At 43.7% G+C, this 18,190-nt stretch overlaps 2 protein-coding genes across 3 annotated transcripts; one reads left to right on the forward strand and one right to left on the reverse strand.

Moving 5' to 3' along the window:
- Positions 1-714: 714 nt before the first annotated feature.
- c1qtnf6a (C1q and TNF related 6a) lies at positions 715-6,427 on the forward strand. Of its 2 annotated transcripts, XM_076752574.1 has the most exons (3): positions 715-830; positions 4,074-4,277; positions 4,620-6,427. In XM_076752574.1, exons 2-3 carry the CDS (start codon positions 4,082-4,084, stop codon positions 5,171-5,173), a joined length of 750 nt encoding a protein of 249 aa, XP_076608689.1. In that variant the 5' UTR covers positions 715-830; positions 4,074-4,081; the 3' UTR covers positions 5,174-6,427. The 2 variants fall into 2 exon arrangements, with proteins under 2 accessions (XP_076608689.1, XP_076608690.1); XM_076752575.1 differs by lacking the exon at positions 715-830 and having other exon boundaries at positions 3,920-4,277; positions 4,620-5,265.
- A 1,033-nt stretch (positions 6,428-7,460) lies between these two features.
- On the reverse strand, positions 7,461-17,073 carry chst12a (carbohydrate (chondroitin 4) sulfotransferase 12a). Its single transcript, XM_076752573.1, has 5 exons — positions 16,998-17,073; positions 13,924-14,458; positions 12,900-13,052; positions 12,536-12,715; positions 7,461-11,836 (listed from the first exon to the last, which is right to left on the reverse strand). Exons 2-5 carry the CDS (start codon positions 14,290-14,292, stop codon positions 11,288-11,290), a joined length of 1,251 nt encoding a protein of 416 aa, XP_076608688.1. The 5' UTR covers positions 14,293-14,458; positions 16,998-17,073; the 3' UTR covers positions 7,461-11,287.
- Between the last annotated feature and the right edge of the window lie 1,117 nt (positions 17,074-18,190).

The raw sequence follows: 18,190 nt of genomic DNA on the forward strand, positions 1-18,190 counted from the left end.
CATTCATATTCAGTGTACGATACAGCTCATTTCATTAAATCTGCTCATAGCATTTCATCCTCTCACTGATGCTGATCTGGTTCATGTGGGTCACTTCAGATCCAGGGGCTGGAGGTCCCTCCTCTGTCTAGTCCCCCTACCGATGCTTTACACATCTTTCACTGCAGTCTCTGTCGCTCACTCTCTCTCTCTCAATGTAGTCCTTACTCTCCGTCCTATAATCACAATTGCTCTGGCATGTGCTCGTGAGGCACAACATTGGTTGTAATTTGGGGCTGGAAATGTACAGATTATAGCTTCTCTCTCCCTCTGCAGCTGCAGCTGGAATGCAGGAGTTCAGTACACAGGAAATGCAGACCCAGGGGGCAATGAACAGGAGTTTAGTGAGTTAGTGAATCGCCCCTCATAGGGGTCCACCCGTTAATCTCCACTCCACGTCATGGCAGTGGATTATATCCAGCATTATTGCACTTTAAAATCATGCCTGGTGTTTGTTCAGATCTGTTTACTGGACAGCTTTGGCCAAATCAAAGTATTTCTCAGCTGCTCTCTACCTTTTCTCTGCCTTCAGTAGCTTTCACAGCTGCAGGGGTTTTGCACCTTCAGACCAGCACACACAGCCTCTTCCTTTCACAGGCCATAACTCCTCTACGTAACTGTCAAATAAATGCACAGACACTTGTTGCCTGAATCCGCGTGAAACTAGGAGGGATCAGTAGGAGACAGCTCTCAGCTCCCTCCCACAGAGCCACGGACAGAGGGCTGCTGACTCAGGAGCGTCTCTCTGCTGCGTCCTCTGCGTCCTCAGCGGACTGAAGCGGCTGATCGAGGTGAGACTCATTCACATACAAATCTGTTTTCAGAGCTGAGCGCCGGTTGCATGAGTGAGATGATCGTTTCCCGCTATTTCCTGATTAACCTCTGATCGCGGCTCCGGTTGAACTCGATGTGGAAATCTGTGTGATGTACCCGCTAAACACCCTTTTATAACTTTTCATCTTTAATCGTAAAAATGCACTATTAAAACTCTACACAGCACATACTGTGTGCAGGCTTTAGATGCCTCGGGACAGTATTTTCGAAAAAGAATTCAGCGTTTTGCATATTTCATATTCAAGCTTCCAGTTCAAGGGGGATTTTCCACGAAAACCTGTTATGTAATATAATAATAAAAGGGAAAACGTGGAAATCCCAACAGAGCCTTTATACAAGCTGCAGGTTTCCACTGCAAGATGACTTACAGCAGACAAAACACCATCAGGACCAACAATATTTCCATTGAATGTGCAGCACACCACACACACACACACACACACACACACACACACACACACACACACACACACACATACTGCTCTGCACGCAGCAGTGGGAGTGTGGTAAACATACAGTAGCCAACGCAGATGACAATCTCTCTCTCTTTGTACTCATTTTGCAGTCACCTCTGTAGTCATTTAGTTTCTCTGTGGTCGTTCTGTCCCTCTCTGTCCTTGTTTTGTATCTTTTTGAAGTCTTTTGCATCCCTTTCTGTTTCGTCTCTTTGCATTTGTTGTATCTTTGTCGTCATTTTGTGTTTCTCTGTAGTTGTTTTGCAGTCCATCATAAAACACCACTATCTACTTCTTCAAAACGACCAACACTTCTTGCAAACATTTCCAAAAAACGTTCAGAAGGATACAATTTGGACTTTATTACTACATGCCAACAGTTTGTTCTGAATAAAACAGATAAAATACACTCTGGTCTAATATATCTTTTCATTCCATCTAGTGGGTTTCACTGGTTTAGATTTACCATTTCATTTCGTCACAGTTCATTGCAAGGAGACACCATCGGTTCAACTGTGTGACGATCATCATGCGTCCAGGTCATGGCACTTCTCAGTGCTTTAAAAGGCAGCTGGATTTGATTGAGGTTCAAGAGGAAGTTTCTCATCCAAGAGGCTTCTTTCGTTCTGACTGGTGGTCGGTCCCATACATTTATCCTCTTGCAGGATCGTTCTCACGTTGGGAGTCGTTGAGGTCGTTGAGAAAACGTCTTCTAGAACCTCAAGTTGCCTTTGTAGAGAACTTAGAAGTACCAACGGTTCAAGTTTTGTTTTGCACAACTGCAGCAGTAAATGAAGTTTTTGAAGTTGTGGCGTTTCGCTCAGCTTCAGCGTCCGGACGTGTATGCAGAATGCAGTTGTCAGTATGGATACAGCTGTCCTGTCTAAACACAGCGGCACACACTGTTCCCGTCACAGTACACAGAGAGTGGCTGATCACTGAGAGTCTGGCAGACAGCCATCACTTTTCCATTGAAAAACGCTCAGCTTGGCTTCCTGACCAAAAAAAAAAAAAAACCCACTTTACTGACTTCTCTGGATAAAATCAATCGTTTAAACCGTTTAAAGTCAACCCACGAGCTAATTGGTGATAAATTATGGGCTGCCTGCGGGGTCATTTTTATGATCCTTGTATCCCTGCCCTCCTCCATTATATTGGAATTTTATTTACTTTTGGGACTTGGATGAGAAGCACATGAGGGAGTTTGAGGCACCGTTCCACCCTGAAGAGTCAGCTCTGTGGAAACGTACGGGCAGAAAACTTCTGTGGCATTTCAATCAAGCAACCAGCAACACTGCATGTCCCGCTCATAAACAAATATGCTTGTTTTGTTGCATGAAGGCCTCACTTTATTTTTCCACATTTCCTGACTCCTGTTTCTTCTTTTGGGGGAAAATAAATGTTTTCTCTGGCTCGGGGCGGAAGATTCCTCTTTCACTTTCCACGGCGCTGGGAATGACGGCCAGAACAAACACTGATCTTATTCTCTGAGCAGCTGCTGAACTGGTACGACTGGTACATATGTTTCATAGATTGAGCAGGGCAGCCTTCGTGATTCATGGGATTCTTTTATTCCTCTTCCTTCAGAATAATTTAAGTGTTTTTATATTTACATTTACGTACAATAGTCAAATTGTCAGGGCAGTCAAATTGTTTAAAATATCTGATCAGTGGTGCCTAAAATAATTTTTATTACTTTCACTCTCTATCTCAAATCTATTTTTATTGTTTTTAAGGTTCTCCATGGTTTTTCTTCCTCTTATAGAGTATTTCTGATATTTTAACTCCATATTCTGCACCATGATCACTATTATCTGTCGACCAAAGGCCTGAAAGTCTCAGTTCTGCTATTGTTTTAACCCAAACACTGTTTAACACCATACCTCATATAAACTTACCTGTATAGAGTGCCATTTTTAGCTAGCAGCACAGATCCATGGATGCTAATGTTGGTCGGTCAGTCAGTCCACCAATTTTGTTTAGACTGAAATAGCTCATCAACCACAGGAGCAGCCACAGACTGGGAAAGTTGTGAAATGTTCCAAAAACACCTGTTTGGAACATTCCACAGGTAAACAGGTTGATTGGTAACAGGTGAGAGTATCATGATTGGTATGAAAGGAGCATCCTGGAAAGGCTCAGGCGTTCACAAGTGAGGATGGAGAGAGGTTCACCTCTTTGTGAACACATGATTGTATGAAGGATGTTACTGCATGGGCTCAGGGACACTTCATATTTAGGTTTCACACAGCGTCCCAGGATTGTAATTTTATATTTCAACCCCTTTTTATTAAGTGTCCCTTATAGTTGCTTTACTGTGATGTATTGTTCTGCATATTTGTGAGGTACTTTGCAAACTGGTCTTGCATAAAATGTTCACATTCTGTCTCAGCATCAGTACAACTCCCAATTCAACCTGCTATTGTGGAACAAATGTCTTGATTTCTACAGTGGCAGAACGAACTGGAAATGTAATCATATTTTAGGGTCCCAGGGGTGTTCATTGACTGACTGTTAACCTCAGTAACTTGGAAGGCACACAGTCTTTGCTTTAAGTGAGGCACCACAGTTCACTGTAGCACTGACCCAGATCAATTCACAGTGGGTCAAATAGAATAAACTGCCACGTTACCAGATCCAGATCCAGATCCAGATCCAGATCCACCAGCAGAAATTCAAAGTTAAAGAGTCCAAAACTTTCAGGCTCTTCCAGTCATCTGGTCCTTCTCTCTGTTCCTGCTCTAGGCACAGCTATGTTGGGTGTCCTCCTCCTTCTGTCCCTCACCTCCCTGGTGGCCCTATTGCCTCCTCCCACTGCTCCTCCTGTCCCCTGCAGGCACTGCTGTGATCACCTGGAGCCAGCAGAGGGCAGCGGAGCCCAGCCTCCCACCTTCGGATTCAGCCACGTGCCGGAGGTCCGGACCTACATCAACATGACCATCCTCAAAGGTACGACATCTGCAGCTCTACAAGACTATATATGTCCATCACAACCCTGCTATTTTCATTCTGAGACCTCTTTTCCTCTCGGCTGATGCAGTGTGTCATACAACATATATGCTGCTTTAAAAGTGAATGTGCTGATTAACAGACAGAGCTGTTAGTAGATGTTGACTTTCTCGACAGTTTATACAGTTTAAGGAAAGCTCCAGCCTTTACACCAAGTATCCAACAGGTTTCTTCATCATACAGCAACAGTTATATCAAATTGTGCTGAACCAGGGACAGAAATGTGGCTTTGGTGCCTTCATTTCAGTCTTCTATAAGGGGGACTGCGATTACTCTGTGCAGGTGACAAAGGAGAACGTGGCGACAGAGGAACACCTGGTAAAGCTGGACTTGAAGGCCCTCCAGGCTCCAGAGGTCCCATGGGCTCCAAAGGCACTAAGGGCCAGGCGGGTCTTCCAGGAGACCCCTGCAAAGTCCAGTACTCCGCCTTCTCCGTCGGCCGTCAAAAATCCGTCCACAGCCTGGAGTCATACCAGGCGCTTCTGTTTGACACTGTCTTCGTCAACATGGACGACCACTTTGACATGTTCAAAGGGAAATTCATCTGCCGTGTCCCGGGGATCTACTTCTTCAACATCAACATTCACACGTGGAACTTCAAAGAGACGTATCTACACATCATGCAGAACGACAAGGAGCAGGTCATCGTGTACGCCCAGCCCAGCGACCGCTCCATCATGCAGAGTCAGAGCCTGATGCTGCAGCTGGAGCTGGGCGACGAGGTGTGGATCCGCCTGTACAAGAGGGAGAGGGAGAACGCAATTTACAGTGATGATGTCGATGTCTATATCACTTTCAATGGGTACCTCATCAAAGCGAGCGTCGAGGGAAAATGAATGAGAGGGGAGGCAGGGCTGAGGTCAGTTGTGTGGAATGCTAATATACTGAAGTGACCCGGAGGCAGAATGCAGTTCACTGTCCTTTTATATGTAGATTTAAAAGAAGGCATTCAGTCATGCTCTACCACACTGCTGGAGAATGAGCAATACCCCTGAGAGTATGTGAAGAAGTAAACTATACAGCCATTGCCCCAATATAAGATGATCTCTAAGATCTTTTTTTTTGTGTGTTTCTTTGTCAAGTGTCTCCAGGTTTCATTTTCTGTAATGAAGAAACTAAGCAGTGGTTTATGTAGTAGGATATGGTCAGAAAAAGCACACTTTCATTGGTCATGTGGACTGTTATTGAGTTTTTTTTTTGTGGTGCTAATAACATGGTGCTAAATGAACTTCTTGAGTATGAACCTTGAGTTTGAGCCCGTGAACCTGCAGCAGGCAGAGCGCTCTCTCCCACTAAGATGTAACGTCTTGATGTTTTTTGGATTGAATTATGTTTCGCTTTTAAAGTCTACTTGAATATTTCGTGCTTAACATTTGACAGGTGCTGATTACTCGCTCGCTCTCTCCCTCCCTTTTAGTGTCATGTAAATATAAAGTGAATGGGTATAAACTGTGCATTGTACATAAACTGGAGGCCCAAATGCAATATTTCAGAAACAAGCAGTAATAGGTTCTCTGACGAGTCAAAAATGAACGAGATTAAATAGACTCAAGTCAACTGTAACACAACCACCAGCAAGTAATACAAATACTACTAACATTAATGCTAACATGACTATGAATGCCATTACTGATACACTAGATTATTCAGTATAACACACATTTATGACTATATTAACATGAACATTAATACTATTACTGATACTGCCAAAGAACAATAATCTGAAGAAATCTGTGTTAGTTTCTAATCACGTCCATTCAGTTTCTTAGATTTAATTTAAAGATACTGACCGCTAGTATTAGCATATCAACTTTGACTTGCTTTTATGTAGTTCCTTACTGTGACCACAGGAGGGCAGTGAACACTGATAAGAGCAGAAACCACAAACACTTGTTACTAATGCAGTCATTCCAATTTTATTGTACTCTTTATAGTACTGATAACACTAATATACTGTTTGCACAAGGTTTTTATCAATGATGATTATATTGCCATTAACGTTGTTTTAGCCATAAATTGAATATAGTTTCTCACTGTGACCACTGGAGGGCAGTGTACGCTCTCCAGTTACACTTCTGGCACAAATTTCCAAAATAAAACAAGCAAAACAGACAGTTGTGTTTGTGTTGCTGTGGTTTATTTGATGTTTTATATTGCTGTTAACTTTATCATTGATGGCACAGTGGTTCAGTTTTGTCTGCCTGCGTTTCCTCCAGGTGCTTCGGCGTCCTCCCACAGTCCACAGACATGCTGGTTAACTGGTGACTTCAAAATGCCTGTATGTGTGAATGTGAGCATGAATGGTTGTTTGTCTCTGTGTGTCGGCACTATGATGAACTGGTTAACTGTCCAAGGCCTCTAGACCCTGTTCAGGTCAATCAGGTAACCCTCCGAAGGATAAGCAGTTATAGATAATGGATGGATGGGACTAGAATTGATGCCTCTCGTCTGCTTGTTATTTTCCTCCCAGCTCCTCAGTAAATGAAGCTTTCAGTCTGTTTGTCTTGATCTGCTTTAAGGGTACAAAGTCATTTCTGATAGGCTCGGGTACTCTTTTGAATCAGTTCAGCCTGAGTTAAATACTGCTAATACTGGAAATACTAGTGGATGGGAAGCAAGTGAGGGATCAGTGTTTTTGCGCTGCAGCTTTAACATTATCCTCAGTTTGTTTAAGTTTTCTTTGACCCCCATTTTCTTATGACAGTTGTTTGGTGTCTCACATGATACACATAATACACATATACTGTCATGAATGTGTTATGAACATGGTATGTGTGTGGCAGGTTGAATATCCAGAGCTTTCCTCGCTTTTTTGCTAACATTGGCAGCATTTCCTGTTCACATTGCTGTGAGTTGCACTGATAGAGTTTTCCTTTCCTGATACAGGATACTTCCCTCCCTCATTTCCACATCGCCTTCATATCAGTCCTCACTGCACAAAGTGTCTATTCTGCAATTCTTCTCTGAGGAACATCTTATAATTTGCTAATATCGAAGGTCAGTATTAGTCTTGTGCCAGTACTAACTCATATGTATTGCATAGAGGCGTGTATCATATAATGCTGAGATAGAATGGATCATTCTTTTATTCACTTCACAAGTGAGATGAACAAAGAGAGAATATTAGATTCTCCATCAACCTTTATTTCTCGTACAAAGACTGGATGATGCATGACACCATGAATCTGATGAAACTGAATGAATGCTTTGCATTTTCCTCCACGTATGAGAGAAGGAACAAGTTTGTCAGACTGCCAAATGTCCTGTGACTTTGTTTTACAAACGCGTAAATCACAAAAATAGATTTGGGTTTTAAGTCTGTGATATGATTTAATGTCAGCAACTGGCATGAGGTCAAAATGTAGGACACGGTTTGGCACTGCAGCTTCAACAAGCCTTTAAGCTGTTGAAGCATCAGGTCACTGTGGATAAAGAAAAATACAAAATACACATCACCAGTCAAACTCTGACCTTCACAGAGAGCCATTAACACTCAAAGACTGAATTTCCCTTTTAAAAAGCAGCATGTGCTCAGAGGTTTTATTCTGCCAATAAATAAACTATTTCTGTTTGCCTTACAAAATTGTTCCCTATTTCCGTGTTGTTGTTTGCACCTTCAAAGAAAGAACAGCCAAAAACAAAACTGCTGACATGGTGAACATCAGGGCAGTAACACAAGCAAATACAACAAAAAAGAGCAGAACGAAAAGGCAAAAGAGATGTGGACACATGACTGACGGTCCAAACACCGGTGAGGTGGGAGTGCATAATGACTAGGTGTGTTTTCTATTTTTTCGGCTTTTCTGCGTGTATATTTTGACATATATGGAAAGAAAAAAAAAAAACAACACATCAAGTGATGATGACAGACTTTTGGGATCCACTGATGCTAAATATTTCCAGCCTATCCCAGTAAGAGCTCAGTCAAAGCTGGATTAAAATAAAAATACAATACAGTAAAATACTGCACACTTATACAAATCAAACCAAAAGGCAGTGAGACAACACTGAGTCAATAGTGTGAACAAGAACATCTTAGTGACTTGCAGAATAATGTCCTTGACATCATATACAGTACAAACCACACAGTAACCCTGCGTGTTCAATGATACACAGCAATCCACTGGATACATGCACACTGACCGAGTCCTCCCAGCATCATGACAAAGACAAAGTCCCATAAAGACACTCCTGCTGAGGGCTCCGCTGTCTCCTTCTCTTTCAAATGATAACCACATGACAAACGAGGCCCAGTATATGAAATATACCGTGTTGTGGCTTCATACAGCGTTCACTGTATTGTGTTCTAAGTAAAAATTAAGTCCTTCTACAAAAATACTTTTTTTGCAGTGTAAACTTTTGCAACCAAAGGCACTATCTTATCTTCCCATTCTTCTCATATAAAACATGCAGCCCAATCCAGATCCCAGCCCAGATCATGATGTGATGTGAATCCTGATCAAACCTGTACCTGGAAACTCTTCAATGCTAACCAAAGCCTCATACTGCAACTTTACAACTGTACCCAGAACGTCTGGACGCTGCGTAAAATAGAAATAAAACAGAATGTGATCATTTGTTGATCCTATTTCACATATACTCAACTGAAAACAGTACAGAGACAACATGTTTAATGTTTTACCTCTATAGCTTCATTGATTTTTGTTAATATCTGCTTATTCTGAATTTGATGCAGCAACACGTTTCAAACAAGTTTGGAAAAGATGTGGAACGCTCCAAAAACACCTGTTTGGAGCGTTCCACAGGTAAACAGGTTGATTGGTAACAGGTGATGGTATCATGATTGGGTATGAAAGAGGCATCCTGGAAAGGCTCAGTCGTTCACAGGCAAGGACAGAGCGAGGTTCACCACTTTGTGAACACATGATTGGATACAGGATGTTACTGCATGGGCTCAGGGACACTTTGTAAATCTGTTGTCAGGAAATAGTTTGTTTGCAAATGATTGCATTCTGTTTATTTACATTTTCCACAGCAGCTTTTTTGGAAACAGGGATGTCATATGCTGGAGTGATATACCTTTGCAGCAGTGCAATAGCACTGCACATACTGAGAACAGCTCCTTCTTGGCTTTACATAATGTGCTCAGCTCCTTGCTACGAAATACTGCATCCCAAGAAAATGCTGCCCTTAAACGTAAAAAATATGCTCCTCGTATTTCAGGGGAACAATAACACTGCTGCAGTCTCCAGGGTTACCTCATGTAGTTCAGTGTGAATAACTGCAGTTTGTGCATGAACACACAAACATGATCAAATGCTGATGATAAAACCTCTGTGGTAACAAAAGGCAATAAAGGAGTATGTTCCCTTTGGAAAACTGTCCATTTTAAGCACACAGATGCTCACCTGTGCACATCCAGCTGAGATGAAGACAAAAGAATGCTGGAACTCCAGTTTTCTGCCTCAAAGACAAGCTGAGACAAATCCAGCTGTGCAGTGCGCCGCTCGCTGGAGCAGCTGTGCTTCTATACGATGGCGTGTATGTCATGCTCTGAAACTGGCCAAATAAAGCAAGCTGCTATAATGTCGTCTGCACAGAAGCAGAGAACAGCCGTGATTTCAATTATTTTTAAACCCCCGTATCCTGAGATCACAAAGCTCATTTTCTCCTTATGATGGGTGATATATATCTTGAGCAAATAAAAGCATTTATACGGCATGAATTATCATCATTACTCAAGACAGTCTGCGTTTCCATGTGTCAGTATTAGAAAGCTGAATGAAAGCATGCAGACATATGGCGAGAAGCAAAGCACCGATGTCGACAGACTGTCTGTGTTAGCGTCTTGGGAGAGCTGTGGTGATTATACGTGCAACTGTTCCTTTGATCTGTACATGGGCAATTCCTGCCTGCGTTAGTCCTCGATTGAAGTGCAGTCTGGTCAGCTTGAAACAGCCGATACTGGAATTCCTTATCTGATAAACATTATAAGTAATTGAGATTCTAATTCCAAGGAATCGAATGGAGATAAGGAAATAATTAACTTGTGACCTCCAGATAACGGAATTAAGGACAGAACTGCACGCGTGGCTGTTCTGGGCTTCTGTGTGTCTGAAATGTTTCTATTCATATAACTTAATGGACTTCTCCAGGATGAAATGTTCCCGGTCTGAAGAAGCTGTCAGGTTGCAGCATGTGTTATGTAATGTATGAGTATCTTAATCAGCGTCTTCATGAGGTATAAAAGAATTCTACCTGTTTCTGATGGTGACGGCTGTCATTAGTGTGTATGTTCAACAGAAAAATCCCTTTCATGCTCAACGTAAAATTGCACTTATACTTATGTGAAATAAATTAGATGACAACTAACACTTGAGCGCAACTACACTTACAACTACTCTAGCAACACCTTGTTTTAACGAACCACCCCAAACTTCCCATCCACTGCGTCCGTGTCCAGAAGTGTTTCCTTTGACATCGCAAACAGAGAGTATGGCTCTGTGACATCACTGCGGCGAGGTTTCAAACATCCTGCTACGAAGCCTGCGTGATCGTCACAGTTCGTCACGACACCACTGTGGCGTGACGTCAAAGTGGGGTCGCGGGGCACTCAGCGTGGAGATTTGAGTTAAGGACTACACTCAATGTGCAGCATGTTAGGGACACTTTATGTTTGCAAAATCCATATCTCGACTGTCTCGCTCTAACGCGTGTGCTTCTCGCTATCTTTTGGTTTCAAACAAAAAACAATTGATTACCTGGCTTCACCTCATTAGTGTGCTTCCTTAGAGCAGCGAGTGTCCTTAATAATGTGCACATTTAGTGTAGAATAAGACAGAGGGACAGATCTGCAAAGCTCAGAACAAAGGGAGGTGTCACTGTTGTTGGAGCTTTCTTTCATGACATAAAAAACATTGTGTGTGTGTGTGTGTGTGTGTGTGTGTGTGTGTGTGTGTGTGGCTGGTTCTTTCTCGTAGAAACATGAGTCACTCATTGAGGATGGAGTCCGGCCTGTCGTAGCCGAAGAGCCTGAAGTCAGGTTCATACAGCTTGTAGAGTTCTTTCCTTGCCTCGATAGGCACCGTGCTGAACCAATCAGCCTCCCAGCTGCTGGCGGTGAGGTTCCTATTAGAGGTGGGGAACTCCACCACATTGTCCACCCGCAGGAGGCGTAGCAGGTGCTCAGCGTCCTCCTCTGCCGTCTCCAGGTGGCCAACAAAGTCATACTGAATCTGGCATGGATGGCAAAGCCGATACACCTGCCGCCAGTGCTCATTAAAGGGCATCTCCTTCTCTGTCTGAGGGTCCAGGAGGTACTGGATGAAGTGCCAGAAGGAGGGATGGATACCCACACCAAACGCCTCCTCCACGGAGGCAGGAGGTGTGGGCTGGTTGGCATAGCGGCGCAGCATGACCTGTGCAAAGCGCCGATAGAAGTCCTCGTTGGGCATCTCAAATTTATTCCGGTAGGCGGAGATGAGGCGCACAAAGGGGTCCCGCACGAAAAGAAACTTGGTGTACTTCTTCAGCTTCACCTTCAACAAGGAATTAAAATTGTATTAACATACGACACATTATTGTCACACATATAATGGACAATTGATAGAGATCTTGAACTCCAGTAGAGCAACTAATAGCACGCTTAAGGAGATTAAAGAGGACTCTAAAGCTTAGAGAAACATCATTTTGAGGCCAGAAGCAGACGGTGACACAGCTGGAAACAGAGAGAACAGTCTGGAGCAGCGCCACCGAAAAGAAAGTAAATAAACAAAACTGATGTGTGGGGGAGGTACAGATTCACCAAGAGTGAATTAAGGCCAGCAGATACACTAATATGATACTGATAACTTGATACGACACCAGCAGGGGTCAAATCCAAACGCACCGCGCATGTTTTGCTCGATGTGTCTGCATAAAGCAGCTCAGTGAGCCCAGGGCTGTCCGGCTCAAGTGGTGCATCGCTCATTTATTTAGCTCTTACTGTGTCGCAAATAAAACATCAGGCAAAAGCAAAGCATGTTCCAGGAGAGAAGCTCATACCAGACACACTGTACTGAATGCTTTAAGCAGGCGTCGCAGTCACTCACAACAATTCACTAAAATACCAAATAGGTGCAGGCGTGATGCTCCACACCTGCACAAAGCCTCACCAAGCACCATATTCAACCCAACAAACACAGCAATTGATAAACCAAAATCACCACCATATAGTGCAGAATGGAATCTGAACAGACCTTCATGAGGTGCTTTGCAAACTTTCCGTAACGTTTCCAGAACTTGTTGAAGGTAAAGTGCATGCTGCTGTTGTGGACCAGGTCCCTGGAGATGGCCAGCGGGTCTCTCTGGGGGACACCGTCCCGCAGCAGGCTTTCACTGAGGACTATCATGATGCGTTTCCAGTTACTGCACGCAACCTGAGGGGGGGGGGCACATGTTAAAGTGTACTGTGATCTGATGAGGGATCCATAAAGAACATAAACAGTTACAGTATGAAGGTCTATGAGAGCCTTCTGCATGTTTAACCGCTGTCAGACCTGCATCATAACTGAACTAAATTTAATATCAACAAAGCAATAAAGCATGGAGGCGTGTGCGTACCTTGGGAACGTAGCAGTAGATAATACCATGCCTGTCATCCACAATAAGGTGATCCAGTTCCTTGTTGGGAATGTCGTCAAACGAACGGTTTTTGCCAGGAAACACCACGCTGTCATTAGCGCACATCTCCTGAAGCAACCTCCGACGCTGCTCCTGATAATGCACACACACACACACACACACACACACACACACACACACACACAGTTATTCATTCATCATGCTCATTTTTCTCACAGTGCCAAAACAAATGCATACAAATAAAGGTTTTCCAAAGCCTTTCTTCTTTCGCGTAGAAATAAATGGATTGGTACTGGTATCAAATGTCTGCTCAGACTAATCGTCTTGTTTACTTTCATCTGTGGGTCCTGACTTTAAGGCCCTCTACACCCACATGGGTGTTTCCACATATTCTGGCTTAGACTTCTGCTCATGATGAAACTGGGTGGAGCTCTGCTGTTATTACATGAGGTAACCAGTAAGAATGATAAAGCTGTAAATTCTCTGACCCAAACAAGTGCAACAAAACTAATAAGTCAGGGGTGAGGTGTCAATCAAATAGTGTTTACACGCCCATGCGCTCCAGAGGAGGAGTCGAATAAGAGAAAATGAGCGTGGGTGGGCCATGGGCATTTAAATAGAAACTGGCAATTCTACACAAACTTCATGTACGTCTCCTTCGACTTACGTAAGAAAAACATGTTTATATTTCTCAAAGTGAGGTACTGAAATGCAAGCATTACATTGGCACTAACACAGAAGTCCTCCCACAGGTATTTTTCATGGCAGACATTTTGATTCCTATAGCAGGAAAAGCAAAGGTGGAAATAATGACATTAACGATGGCTCTGTTCTATTTACACGTCCTGTTGTGCCGGTGAGTCAGCATGCAGCTGGGAGCTGGCATGAATGGAATGCAGCCATTCTGAATTTTATTATTTATACCAGCTCTTTTCCAGCGATGACATATCAAAATTTAATACTACCAGCAGAGATAATAATATTAATAATTTCAGATATGAACCTGTCTCTCACGGAGCTCTGCTGCCACCGGAGTCAGGTGAATCTTCCACTCCCGCCGTGGTATATACCGTTCTTCTGCCTTCTCTGATTGGTTGCTTGTGTCAGCAGGGGCGGGGTCTGTGGGCTCACCAGTTCCCGGCTCTAGGAACTGGTTAACAAAGGCATCGATGTCGGACAGGAAGGACGGGGTTCGGGAGGTTTGAGGCTGCTGCTGGGGTGGGGGGTGGTGGGGGATTTTGGGACCCGGCGAGACAGGGGTGTGCAAATACAGATGGGAGGCTCCGACATCGTCCCAGTAGATGATGATCAGCAGGATCATGAAGGCCGAGCCCAGGACGACGAAAACGCGGAACATCCTGGACGTTCCCATGGTGACTGTTGCTTGCTACAGGGTCACCATGGCAACAGAGTCAAGGTCCAGGAGCTCTCTCTCACCATGGCGATAGATAGATAGATGGCAGCTACAGCGGAGCCCGTGGTAGGATGCACTGCAGGAGTGGAACTGGCCATCACCTCTGCTCCATGTCTGCAGCTCCCTGCAGACAGAGGCAAAGTCACTGTTTATGCTCCCTCCTTCTCAGAGTTAAATAACCACTGCCATTTCTAAAATCACATGATGTGCTTGCCTCATCCTTGGCCAGCCTATTGAACAAGAAGCAACACTAACACACGGATAAGTTCACGAAACAGCAGGGAATTCAGCAGCTTACAGAACAAAGACAGTAATGACAAGCCAGGTTAAATGAAAAGTATAATAACAGACCAAGGCTGTGCACCAACACTGGTGTTTGCAAGTGTTGCTCAATTCCTTGTGTCTTTTAAGTCCTCCATTTCAAGCGTCTAAGCAGAGCACCACACTTACAGAAGCATACTGAATTCAAGGCAAAATGAAAAACAATAAAAACTGTGAGCATGTCAGCCACATATTCAGGATCCTGTTCATAAAAACTGGAGAAAAGTGGGAGAGTCTGACAGCCCACTGGCTTCAGGTTTTGATGAGGCATGAACTGAACTTCTCCTTCACCTCTCCGAGTTGACCTCACTCCCAGCAGTAAAATCACAAGTGGTTGTCAAATGTCTGCATGCCAGGAGGCTCTGCACACCATACAGTACTAACTTCTTCACTGCACAAGTATCCCGCTGTACCCATACCAGGCTTCCTATGGATTAGGGTACAGCATCAGCACACTTTAATACTGTGCACGTCTTGTTTGCAACCTTTGAAAGAGGGCCAACAGCGAACATTTTACACCCCTAACCAAGATACACTCTGCATGTTTAAAAAACAAACACTCTGAAGCCTGCTGCGCACAACAGCGTATTACTGTACGAAGGGCTGCAGAAAGATAAGTGTTGTAGAAGGCAAAAACACAGCGTCCGCTCTACCTTATCTCGATCACAATTCAGGTCTCTTAATTCCACTTTATCTCCCGTCTATCATCTACTTCCCGTGTTTAAAAGTCTCGGGGCGTCATTTTTCCATTCCGACACTCTTCTAAATTTGGAGCTCTCATGCAACAGTCCTCATATTATTTCCTCTTTCCTGAAGCTAAGAGGGGACCATTGACATGGAAAATCATCATTCCCCTCTCCAGAGGCTGCAGACTACACTCCTCTTATTCGCACGCCAACGACGAATCTACTGCTGCCCTGTACTGTTACATACACATATACATATATATGAGGGACTGGAGTTATCACCATTCTATGCCTTCATTCTTCGACTCCACTACAATTCTACTTTATTTATCTGACAGTGGTTGTTACTAATTACGTTACATGTTAAGATTTTAAGTAGAAAACAGATGATCATCTCATAAATTGTGATGCATTCTACTGGGTTACTATCCAACAGTATATAAATAACTGTGTATACACTATAAAACATAATGTGTATAACACAACGTTACATAATTCGAGCTGCAGCTTACAATTATTTTCACTGTCAATTCATTTGCTGATTATTTGCTCTAATAATCAATCATTTGAATAGCAGAAAAACTGAAATCCTGGAGCCCGGGGACACTTAACTGTCTTATTTTGTCAGAGTATCAGTCCAAAATCCAAAAATATTAATGATTAAATAAGATCAAGAAAAGCACATTTCCACACTGAGGAACCGCAAACTTTTGTCTTTTTTTTTTTTAAAGACAACTAATCAAATCAAATAGTTGCCAATCAACTGCCTGTCGATCGACTGATCGATAAATGAACTAATCCTGAACACAGTATAACCACTCTCACAGGAGCCATGTTTCTGCACTGGATAATTTCACTTTTTACTCTCACAGTATATTTGTGAATAACAGGTCCATACTTGTAATGAAGTATTTCTACTTTTACTGGGGAAAAGTACCTGAATTCTTCCTCCACCACACGCGCACTTGGCTGAAGCTTTCCATCAATATTTAGAGAAAAGACCCCTTTAAATGTCTACGGTCACGGTCCACGCGCCTGTCCGTGCTGACATGAGTATTTCTGGACGTCTGTTCGTGGTTCCTCCAGTCCTTCTAAAGTCACGTTATAGGCTATTAATTATCATATATTAGCGGTTAGTCGCCTTAAAACTCGCCACGTTTGTTACGTTCGCCACCACCTCGACGCCGGTGTCACAGCAGCTGTGTAAACACCAGATAAAGCCATAAAGAGCAGCCTGAGCTCACCCAGCGACAGATAAATCACACCGTCCTGTCCGCAGCAGCCGCCAGCGGATGCCAGAGCGGACACAATGTAGCCTTTGACGGGAGAGCAGCGCCGCGGGAACGGGCTGTTCCTCGCACCGGGAGGCTTTCGGCATGTGGCTCGGTTCATTAGAGCGTCGTCTGGCCGCTGCTCGTCAAATTAACGTGGAGACAAAAGAAAACAACGAGCTTCCGTACGGTGCGCGGCGTTTCATCAATGTACGCTGTCAGTGCCTACAGGCAGCGGTGTCTAGGTGTCAAAGTAGTGCTCGGCGTTAGAGCAAAGGTGCACGTGAAACAATGTCCCTGCTCCTGAGAGGCGGACTGTTGCGCTACTTTCAAAATGTCCCCTTAATAATTAAACTGAAGAGTGGAAAAAACAAGACCTTCTCACCTCTTTCCGTGCCCGAGATCTCCCAGCGCCGCGTCAGCTGCCTGTGATGTGAGCCCCTCTTATTTTTTTCATGGAGATGGAGCGCGAGCACGCAAAGCACCGCGAGACTTTGCGGCTGAGGTTTCTGCAGACTGAGCTCATGAGGGGAAAAAATCACTTTTCTGGGTCAGCTCCAGCATAACATGTCTGTGCTCTGGGATGATTTATGTAGACAGCCTCTCCCCCCGCTTCCCATCCGCCTCCCCTGGAGGGGGGGGGGGCGTGCTGAAAATAACCTGCTGTAGCCTACCTGCAAAGGCAAATGTCAACCTCACTCCAAAAATTAGAGCAAAACAATGATGATGAGGAAATGTGGCTGTGGGGATCTGTGTCTGTTTCTGTTGCCTCAGGCAAGCTGCTGCGCTTAAAATCCTGTTATTTGTCAGCTTCATTTATCCTGTGACATCAAACGTAGCGAGAAGCCCCTGCAGAGCACACACACACACACACACACACACACACACACACACACACACCATCATCTGCTTTCCATCAGCATCACACATATCACCTCCCCGCTCCCGATTTTACTCTCAGCACTGTGTTCTCATAAATTTGCTTAAAATAACTTAGCACCTTGGCAGTCATCCTGCTTTACACACACACACACACACACACACACACACACACACACACACACACACACACTGAGCATGAGTACAAAATATTAAAAACAAAACTCAAAACTCTGAAGAGAAGGAAAAGAAGGTGCAATCAGATCCTTCATAACATCATTTCTGAGCACTAAAAAACATGGATGATGAAAAAGTTGGCACAGTCTTGTCCTCGTAATCATACATCACATCATATTATATGACATTTAATTATGTTTATTACTTTCATGTATTATTGTACTTTTAAATACTGATTAGCACATTTTACCACACAAAGAGGTGAAAGTACGGTAGAAGTAGTGAATAAAAAATGCAGTGGTGTTGACTGAAGTATGGCTGATACAGTGTTTGAGTTTACCGTATGTGGCTGATATGAGCATTTCTGAGAACACTGCACATTGCTGCATGCATGTCTCTCCTCGCAGATGAGATTATCTAACAGCCTTATGAAAGCAGTTGCTCTAAATCCTCCTCTGGCCTGCCCATTTTTGTCAAATTGAACCGTCTGGTGTCCTTTGAAAAAATCTGTCTAAACACAGA

Source organism: Chaetodon auriga, chromosome 16 (genome assembly GCF_051107435.1).
Source record: "Chaetodon auriga isolate fChaAug3 chromosome 16, fChaAug3.hap1, whole genome shotgun sequence".
Taxonomy (NCBI): domain Eukaryota; kingdom Metazoa; phylum Chordata; class Actinopteri; order Chaetodontiformes; family Chaetodontidae; genus Chaetodon; species Chaetodon auriga.

Excerpts from the sequence above, each read along its gene's own strand:
- c1qtnf6a (XM_076752574.1), top strand. The coding sequence starts at position 4,082 with ATGTTGGGTGTCCTCCTCCTTCTGTCCCTCACCTCCCTGGTGGCCCTA. Across the intron at positions 4,278-4,619 it reads CAACATGACCATCCTCAAAG|GTGACAAAGGAGAACGTGGC; the intron begins GTACGACATCTG and ends TACTCTGTGCAG.
- chst12a (XM_076752573.1), bottom strand. The coding sequence starts at position 14,292 with ATGGGAACGTCCAGGATGTTCCGCGTTTTCGTCGTCCTGGGCTCGGCC. Across the intron at positions 12,716-12,899 it reads TCTACTGCTACGTTCCCAAG|GTTGCGTGCAGTAACTGGAA; the intron begins GTACGCACACGC and ends CCCCCCCCTCAG. Across the intron at positions 11,837-12,535 it reads TTGCAAAGCACCTCATGAAG|GTGAAGCTGAAGAAGTACAC; the intron begins GTCTGTTCAGAT and ends TCCTTGTTGAAG.